Consider the following 9679-nt stretch of genomic DNA (forward strand, 5'->3'; position numbering starts at 1 on the left):
CTGCCACCCCTGCGCTCTGAGCTGCCATCCCTGCACTCTGAGCTGCCATCCCAGCACTCTGAGCTGCCATCCTTGCACTCTGAGCTGCCATCCCTGCACTCTCCGCTGCCATCCCGGCGCTCTCTCCACGCTCCAGGTTTTTCCCAGCTGGCTGGGAGGCCCCGGGGACAGGGATGAGGGCTCTGTCTCCCCTGGATGCGCTGCCAGGGCTGTGGCACGGCCCCTGTTATGTAACTCGGCCTTTTTTCCCTGCTGATTCATCGGCGAGGCCGGATGGGCAGCCACAACACGGCGGGATTTCTGGCGGCTCAGTGCTGGGCACAGCTCTGCTGGGCTGGGCTTAGCTTTTGTTTTTGGGCTGTGGAGTGGCTGTAAATCAGCCCAGTCATCCCTGACACTGTTCCCATCCCTGGGAATCGCAGCTGATCCCAGCCCTGTCAATACCTGGCCGTGCTTGGCCAGCTCTGTGATTTGAGCCAGGCTTTTTAATCCAGGTTTAATTCAGTTTTCTCTCAGTTTAACCTCAGGGAGATTTGTGGGCTCTGATTTTAGCCTGTCATTATGTGAGAATGCTGGGTTTTTCCCTGCTTCCAGGGCACACCTTGCCCTTCCTGGAGACTCTCTGGGTGGGGGGAAAGGGAATTATAAATGATCTGCAGAGGCCTGGCTTGCTCTCTGCTCCCAACTCCCCCCCACAGATCATTCCCCAGGCCCTGAACCACCGAGACAGGTTTATCCATCAGGGTTTCTGTGTTCCATTTTTGATCCCAGTGCTGATAGCCTCCTTCCAGGAGGATTTTAGAGCTGCCAGCAGCTCTGTCCTTGCTTTTTTCCCCCTCCTCTCCCAGGTGCCACTACCAGCCTGACAGCAGGGACAAGTGTGGAGTCACTCCCTTTATGGACGCAATCCAGAACGGGCACCTCGACATCGCCCGGATGCTCCTGGAGAAACACCAGGTGGGTGCCAAAAACCCCTGCCCTGCCCCCTCCAGCACCTGCCCCAGAACTGCCAGGATGGGAAAGAAGAAAATTCCCAGATTGTAAAGAAAGGAATTGTGGAGGAAGGCAGATTCCCCCTGGAGATGAGGACTCAGCTCCAGGTGAAGATCTCCCCCTGGGGCAGGAATCATGGAATCATGGAATGGTTTGGGTTGGAGAGCCCTTGAAGACCATCCAGTTCCAACCCCAACACCTTCCGCTCTCCCAGGGTGCTCCATCCTGGCCTTGGGCACTTCCAGGGATCCAGGGGCAGCCACAGCTTCTCTGGGAAGTGTGTGTGTGCCCGCAGCTGGTGAAGGGAGATGGCACTTGGAATACCAGGACTCAGTGTGGAGCCCCCCATGGCCATCCTGAGGGTGGATAACACGGACACATCAGTCCCTGTGCCATCCCATGGCCATCCTGAGGGTGGATAACACGGACACATCAGTCCATGTGGCCATCCTGAGGGTGGATAACACAGACACATCAGTCCCTGTGCCATCCCATGACCATCCTGAGGGTGGATAACACGGACACATCAGTCCATGTGGCCATCCTGAGGGTGGATAACACGGACACATCGGTCCCTGTGCCATCCAGAGCTCAGCCCTGGCCTCCCAGGCAGCTGCTGCTCCCGTGCTGTCTCCTAGGAATCCAAGGCAGGGATGTCACTGGAGCCAATTGTGCGTGGCAGGAACCACCCCCTGCATTATTTATTGATCATTTATTGATGGCTGAGCCATCTGAGCTGGCTGGGGCCCCCTCAGGGCTCATTCCCACGGGCTTGGGATGTTCCCTTCCGGTTTCAGTCTCACATTTCAGGCTCTGAAGGTGGGAGAGTTGATTTAATTCCCTGAATTAACCTTAGTCATGGAGCAGCACTGGAATCACTGCAAGGGTTGATGCCTCCCAGGTTTTATAAAGCCCTGAATCACCCCTAGCCCTGAAGAAATTGTGTGTTAATTCCATGACTTTCCTGAATTCCAGGCGTGTCCCACAGCCATGGATGCCCTGGGAGCTCAGGCTCTGCACAGGGCAGCTGTGACAGCCCAGGATGGCTCCATCCAGTTCCTGGTGTCCGAGCTGGGGGTGGATGTCAATGAAAGAGCCACGTCCCTGCGGATCCCAGCCCTGCACTACGCGGCCAAGGTTGGTCCCTGCTCCCAGAATCCCTGGAAAAGCCTTTGCCAGGCGCCTTCAACAGCCTGGGTTGGGGGGGGTGGGGGGGGGAGTTGCATTCCTGGCTCATCCTCTGTCCCTGTCCATCTGCTCCTGGGCACTCCCATTCCCTGTTTCCTGGGAAGCAAAAGCAGCGTGAGCAGCAGGGGAGGGGGAGATTCTCCCTCTCTTGTGAGATCCCACCTGGAATACCATGTCCAGCTCTGGGGTCCAACATCAGAACGACCTGGAGCTGCAGGAACAACTCCTGAGAAAGCCATGGAGTTGTTCCAAGGGCTGGATCCCTCTGCTCTGGAGCCAGGCTGGGACAGCTGGGCATGTTCATCCTGGAGAAGAGAAGGGTCCAGGGAGACCTGAGAGCCTCTTGCAGGGCCTAAAGGGGCTCCAGGAGAGCTGGAGAGGGACTGGGGACAAGGGATGGAGGGACAGGACACAGGGAATGGCTTCCCAGTGCCAGAGGGCAGGGACAGATGGGAGATTGGGAAGGAATTGCTGGCTGGGAGGGTGGGGAGAGGCTGGACTGGATTTCCCAGAGAAGCTGTGGCTGCCCCTGGATCCCTGGAGTGTCCAAGGCCAGGCTGGAGCAACCTGGGCTAGCAGAGGATGTTCCTGTTGGACCCTTCCCAGCCAGGCCATTCCATGATTCCGTGCCTGTGTCCAGCTGTGCAGGGAGGCAGGAAGGGAGCCCTGGGAAGGCGGGGGCAGCTCCCGGTGCTTATCGGTGTCCTTCATCCCGGGGCTGGTTTGAATTCCAGGCAGGGAGAATCCTTGGAGCTTTCTCCTCCTCCTGCGTGGGAAGCAGGGCCTGATGGGCTGGGAGTCCTGCAAAGCAGATCCCAAAATGCTGCTGCCCAGGATCCCGAAATCCTGCTGCCCAGGATCCCAAAATGCTGCTGCCCAGGATCCCGAAATCCTGCTGCCCAGGATCCCGAAATCCTGCTGCCCAGCATCCCGAAATCCTGCTGCCCAGGATCCCGAAATCCTGCTGCCCAGCATCCCTCCCGCCTGGAATTTTTGCTCCATGCTTGGCAACTGGCAGCCAGGGAATATCCCTGCCCGGATCCTGGGATTTTGAACCAGGCTGCAGCACCCAGAGCCTGGGGTAGCCCTGCAGTGGGAATAGAGCAGCATCCCAGTAATCCTGCAAACCCCTCCGTGGCACTCAATCCCTGGGAATGCTGGCAGCGGGATCCAGCCGGGCCATTGCAGCTCCCACAAAGGAGCCCTTTCTCCCGCTGCCCTTCCCTCCTGCTCCCACAAAGCCCTCCTGGTTGCCAAGGGGATGTTTTTTGGGAATACAATGTGCCTTGGAGGAGATCCCAGCTCCCTCCTGGCTGATTAGGGGAAGGCTTGGATGGCATTCTCTCCCTTGCCCAGTGTCACTTTGGATTTACACTCTCATTTCTTTGGTTTTTTTTTTTCCCCTTTATCCTGCTTTTTTTTTTTGGTGTGTTTATTAAACACACGAAAATCGAATTACGGGGTTGGTTTCTTTTTTTTTCCAACTCAACTTGCTGCCCAGGCTGTGGCAGCTGGAGCAGTTCCTGGCTCCAGGTTTTTGCCATGGAAAAGGGAGAGGGCAGCAGGGAAAGGGGAGCCCTGGGTCTGGGAAAGATGCTATGGAATCCTGCGGGAATGAGGGAGAGGAGTGGGTGGTGGGGATAAAAAAGAACTTTCCACTCTCATCCTGCACGACAGAGATTAATTCATGGCATTGAAGAATTCCAAGATCAGGCACGTTATTTAGGGAGGGAGGAGGACTGATTTATGGAGAGGGGGAGGCTGTGCTGTGTTTTTGCCCTGTGGAGTCTGGAATTGGCCCCGGGCAGAGGGAGGAGGGAGGACAGTGGGGGTCGGGGCTGGCTGTGGCATCTCACAGGGCATCCCAAATCCTGCAGCAATCCTCCAGGAAATCCACAGCCACGTGAGCAACAGCTCTTGGAGCTGAAATAACCTCAGGAAGAGCAACTGGGAGTTACAGGGATTTGGAATTGAAATCTGGAGAGGGACTGGGGACAAGGGACGGAGGGACAGGACACAGGGAATGGCTTCCCAGTGCCAGAGGGCAGGGACAGATGGGATGCTGGGAAGGAATTGCTGGCTGGGAGGGTGGGCAGGCCCTGGCACAGGTTGGCCAGAGAAGCTGTGGCTGCCCCTGGATCCCTGGGAGTGTCCAAGGCCAGGCTGGAGCAGCCTGGGACAGTGGGAGGTGTCCCTGGGGTTGGACCTGGATGGGCTTTAAGGTCCCTTCCCACCCAAACCATTCTGCCATTCCATGAAGGTGCCTGGTGGCACCTCTCTGGCCATTCCCATGGGATAACAGCAGCACTCCTGCTGTGCCAGGGCAATCCCTGCCCCGTGGATCCACCTGCACTTCCACAGGCACCTCACCCCGCTTTCCACCCGCTGCAGGATCCTCCGGAGCTCGGAGCAGCTCCTGTGCCTGTGGCAGGGCAGAGCTGTGCCCTCCCAGGCCAGGCAGTGGATCAGCTGTGCTGAGCTGATCCTGGATTCCCTGTTCCCGCAGGAAGGACACGGACACACCATCCAGACCCTGCTGGCCCTCGGCGCCGACATCCAGGCCAAGGACGGGAAGGGCCGTTCCGGTAAGGAAGGAGCTGCTCCTGCCCCCAACACCTTCCATAGGGGCTCCCCAACCTCCAGGGCACCCCGTGCCGTGCCTGCCCAGCAGAGCACACAGGGAGATCCCAAATCCATGGATCCCAAAGGCTCTGGGAGCAGCGTGACATGACGTGAAAACAGGGTTTGGTTTTGGTTCTTTTTTTTCCCGGTTTTCATTCGCTAATTTTCTCCTTGCTGGAATTCCTGGTGCCTGGCTTGGGGCTTTTCCCTTGGGGAAGAACAGAGTTGTTCCTTGGGGGAAGAGCAGGGATGCAAACCAGGCTTTCTCTTTATCCACCTCCTTGTTTTTCCCCACGAGACTTCCCAGAGCTTCCATTCTCCGCCTCGCTGGAATTTGGCTGGAATGGGCCTGTCTGGAGCAGGTTGGGGGACAAGTACAGGGATTTCAGGAGCTCTCCAAGCCTTGATTTCTCAGCAAACAGCCCAGAAATGGCTCATGAGCAAATAATAACGCAGGGCTGGGACGTAAATAGAGTTGCCATAGCGATGCCGGAGTCGGCATTCCCGGCGGGAGAGGCTCCGACAGCTCTTGCTGCAGCATCTCCCTCTCGGGAACAAACCCCACGGAAATGGCCTCGGCCACTGCCAAAACTGGCAGCTCTGAACCAGTCCTGAGGTTGGGTTAAAAACCCCTGGGGGGCATCTCCCCATGCAGCCCCTCCCAGAGGGAATCCCGGCTCTGCCCAGCTCATCCAGCCCTGGGAGGTTTTCCATGGCTCCAGGTGCTGTGCCTGTGTCACTGTGTCCTTGGGAAGCTCCTCATCCATCCCCACTGGCACCTGCAGGGATTATCCACGGGGATCAGGATGCACATGGGATCACACATGGGGAAGACGGGTTCTCCAGGGAGCTGGTGGATTCCCATCCCTGGGAACACCCCGGGCCGGGTTGGGCAGAGCTGGGAGCCCGCCGGGATAGGGGAAGGTGCTGGGGTTGGAATGGGCTGATCCTGGGGTGGCTCCCAGGCCATTCCCTGGATCCCAAGGCCGTGCCATCCCCAGCCCTGCACGCTGGGATAGGGAAAGGTGCTGGGGTTGGAATGGGCTGATCCTGGGGTGGCTCCCAGGCCATTCCCTGGATCCCAAGGCCGTGCCATCCCCAGCCCTGCACGCTGGGATAGGGAAAGGTGCTGGGGTTGGAATGGGCTGATCCTGGGGTGGCTCCCAGGCCATTCCCTGGATCCCAAGGCCGTGCCATCCCCAGCCCTGCACGCCGCCGTGGCGGGGCAGCGGGCGGGGGCCGCGCGGCTCCTGCTGCGCGCCGGGCTCCGGGACGGCGCCGACGGCTCGGGAACGCTGGCTCGGCAGCTCGCCAGGAAGCCACAGGTCATCCAGGCATTCCAGGAGTCCCAGGGCACCACGTGAGACACGAGGAACCAGAGCAGCCCCCGTGGGAGTTCCACGCGGTGCGTCTGGTCACGGAACGAGGTTCGGATTGAGGGAGTGATCTCTGAAATGGTGGGATTTTCCCCCAAAATGGAGTGGAGGAGCCAAGCTTGGCGCTGGGGAGGGAATGGAATAAATGTGATAAATATAATATTAAATGGGATTGCTCAAACAAGATCATGGGTGGGATGGGGATGGGCTCTTCCCTGGGAGGGTGGGGAGGTCCTGGCACAGGTTTTCCAGGGAAGCTGTGGCTGCCCCATCCCTGAAAGTGTCCCAGGCCAGGCTGGAGCAACCTGGGATAGTGGGAGGTGTCCCTGCCCATGGATTGAGTTGATCTTTGAGGTCCCTTCCACCCCAAACCATTCTGTGATTGTGTCCCACTGCTGCCCCATCGCTGTAAATTCATGGCTCTTCTTCCTTCACTCCCGAATTCCAGGGCTGAACCTTCTCCCAGAGCATCCAAACAGCTGAGGCTGCAGCTCCCTGCAGGAAAAATACCCAAAGGAGATGATGCCACCTGATGGGACCTGCGTGGCTCCTGCTGGGACGTTTCCACACCACGGCCATCCCAAAGGAGAAGATTCATCTGGAATGTTGGGTCTATGACCCTTCACGGACCTGTTTTCCACTCACCTCTTTAATTGTTTTCATTTCCATCTCTGGACTGGGACAAGGACAGGGGATCTTCAAGCTGCATCGACCTCTTATATCCTTTTGGAGCCCCAAGCTGATCCCAAATGTTGCTGAAATCCAGAGTGGGATCTCAGCCTTGCAACAACATTGAGGGTGTTTGGATCAGGCTGGAAAAAAAGGAGCTGGAATTGTAAATTCCATAGAAACATGGAATGCCCTTGTTTATGCATAATCCCAAGGGGGAAAACCAACGGGATTCTGCTTTTTTGGGGTAGGAGAGGTCCCAAATCAGGCAGGGACTGAGCTGAGAGGTCTTGTCCCTCCATCTGTGGAGAAGGAGCTTCTTCAGCAGGAGGAAAAACGAATCCATGCTGAAGGTACTGCTGGGTGGTGGCAGCTGGATCAGCCCCTGGCTGGGCAAGGGAGTGCTTTTATCCCTCCAAAAATCCTGGATCGTTCCAGGGATCTGTTCCTGGCCTCCATACCAACCTGGGAAGTGCAAGGGGCTGCCTCATCCCACAGAATTCCCCCAGGGAAGAGCCCTTCCCATTTTCTGGCTGGTTGGGCTGTGGTCACTCACATCGAGGTGGGAGCTGAGGAGTCAGGACACCTTTGTGTCCGTGGGAATGTTGCTGGGAAGGGCTTGGCAGGGCCAGGCTCTGTGTGTGCAAATCCCATTCCCAAATCTGGGCTTTGGGTGGGAAAGGACCTTAAGGATCATCCAATTCCACGGGCAGGGACACCTCCCACTATCCCAGGGTGCTCCAGCCTGGCCTTGGACACTCCCAGGGATCCAGGGGCAGCCACAGCTTCTCTGGCCAACCTGTGCCAGGGCGTGCCCACCCTCCCAGCCAGCAATTCCTTCCCAATCTCCCATCTGTCCCTGCCCTCTGGCACTGGGAAGCCATTCCCTGTGTCCTGTCCCTCCATCCCTTGTCCCCAGTCCCTCTCCAGCTCTCCTGGAGCCCCTTTAGGCCCTGCAAGGGGCTCTCAGGTCTCCCTGGAGCCTCCTCTTCTCCAGGTGATCCCCCCCAGCTGTCCCAGCCTGGCTCCAGAGCAGAGGGATCCAGCCCTGGGAGCAGCTCTGGATTTGCTCCAGCAGCTCCACGTCCTCCTGTTGTTGTGTGGGGTGACACTGAGGCTCAGGGGCTGCAGATGCTGCTCCTCATCCCATCTCCCGGCCTTTTCTCAGGTTATGGAATCGTGGAATCGTTCAGGCTGGAAAAGCCCCCTGAGCCCATCGAGCCCAACCATCCCCAGCACTGCCAGGTCCCACTGACCACGTCCCCAAGAGCCACATCCAGGTGTCCTTTAAATCCCCCCAGGGGTGGGGATTCCACCACTCCTCCCATAAATCCCCCCAGGGGTGGGGACTCCACCACTCCTCCCAGGCTTTCCTCGGGTTGGTGGCCACGTATCCCTTTGGGATGTGCCTTTTCCTACCTCTTAGGAGCTGGTGGTGATTTCCACCCCATCCTGTTCTTCCCCTTCTCTGTGAGCTCCAAGGATTCACCCTCTGGTTGTGTCCCAGTCCTGGTGTCCCTGGTGGATGTGATCCCTGGTGGATGTGATCCAAGAGCTGGAGGAGCTGGCCTTGGAGCAGCTCCACCAAGTGCTGTGTCCTGTCCTTCCTCATCCAGCCCTTCCAGCTCATCCTCACCCACATTCCAGCTGCACACAGACATTCCTCGAGCCCTCCACTCCCATCCCAAGCTGACTTTCCCAGTGAGAATTCCTGGTGGCTGGTGCGGAGCAGCGGCTGTTCCTTCACCCGTGGACCTTCTCCATGGATACTGAAGAGGTGGGAAGCCTTTCCCTGCTGCTTGGCCACCAGAAACGAGGCATCTCCAAAGGATCCATCTCCTCATCTGTCTCTCCAGCTCCTTCCCAGCGAGGGATTTTGGAGCTCTCCACCGTTCCCAGAGTCCTGGCAGAGACAGGGAATGCAGCCCTGGGATCAAGTTAAGAGGTCTCAGGGTTCCTAATCCACGTCCCAGAGAGCCATAAGCAGCTTTTCCGCCTTTTCTGTGCCCTCTGTGCCCGTGCTCCCTGCCCGTGCTCCTGATCCAGGGGGTGTTCCAGCCCCAGCAGGGCATTCCCGCCCCCTGAGGGGCAGGGGGTGCTGGAGGATTTCAAAACCCTCTGAAATGCAGGGAAAAGCTCAGCCCTTCGGGATAACCAGGGGGTTGGGTGTGGATAGGAGGGATCTGGGGGGGATTTTCCACACGGAATGTGGTCCTGGGGGGGGAGGAAAAGGGGGTTTGGGGGGAAAGGGGGGAAATCCCAAACCTGCATTTGGGAAGTAGAAATACCCTGGAATGATAATTGTTTGTCCCGAGATTGAGAGCCCCTCCCTAAACTGAGAGACCCCCAAATGGAGGATCCCCCTGCATTGAGGGACCCCCTAAACTGGGAGACCCCCAAATGGAGGATCCCATTGAATTGAGGGACCCCCTAAACTGGGAGACCCCCTAAATTGAGGGACCCTCCCAAATGAGGGACCCCCTAAATTGAGATCCCCCTAAATTGAGGGACCCTCCAAACTGAGGCCCCTCCTTAAAGTGAGGATCCCCCTAAATTGATGGACCCCCCTAAATTGAAGGACCTCCTTAAATTGAGGGACCCCACAAATTGAGGGATCCCCCAAACTGAGGACCCCCCCTAAATTAAGGTACCTCATCCTGAATTAAGGACCTGCCAAATAGAGCATCCCCCGCACCCCTAAACTGAGGACCCCCCAAATTGAGAAGCCCCCCTAAATTAAGGACCCTCCCAAATTGATGACCCCCCTTAAATTGAGACATCCTCCCCTAAATTGAGACATCCTCCCCTAAATTCTGGACCCTGCCCCCAAA

At 57.7% G+C, this 9679-nt stretch overlaps 1 protein-coding gene across 1 annotated transcript; it reads left to right on the plus strand.

Annotated features, from left to right (window-relative positions):
- The first annotated feature begins 710 nt into the window (after positions 1-710).
- Positions 711-6231, plus strand: LOC114071945 (ankyrin repeat domain-containing protein 16-like). Its single transcript, XM_027909834.1, has 4 exons — positions 711-957; positions 1969-2130; positions 4688-4766; positions 6007-6231. Exons 1-4 carry the CDS (start codon positions 898-900, stop codon positions 6165-6167), a joined length of 462 nt encoding a protein of 153 aa, XP_027765635.1. The 5' UTR covers positions 711-897; the 3' UTR covers positions 6168-6231.
- The last annotated feature ends 3448 nt before the right edge of the window (positions 6232-9679 follow it).

This window comes from Empidonax traillii, unplaced genomic scaffold (genome assembly GCF_003031625.1).
Source record: "Empidonax traillii isolate 1590-97213 ecotype Southwest subspecies unplaced genomic scaffold, ASM303162v1 scaffold2460:size23898, whole genome shotgun sequence".
Classification (NCBI taxonomy): domain Eukaryota; kingdom Metazoa; phylum Chordata; class Aves; order Passeriformes; family Tyrannidae; genus Empidonax; species Empidonax traillii.

Excerpts from the sequence above, each read along its gene's own strand:
- LOC114071945 (XM_027909834.1), top strand. The coding sequence starts at position 898 with ATGGACGCAATCCAGAACGGGCACCTCGACATCGCCCGGATGCTCCTG. Across the intron at positions 2,131-4,687 it reads CCCTGCACTACGCGGCCAAG|GAAGGACACGGACACACCAT; the intron begins GTTGGTCCCTGC and ends CTGTTCCCGCAG. Across the intron at positions 4,767-6,006 it reads GGACGGGAAGGGCCGTTCCG|CCCTGCACGCCGCCGTGGCG; the intron begins GTAAGGAAGGAG and ends TGCCATCCCCAG.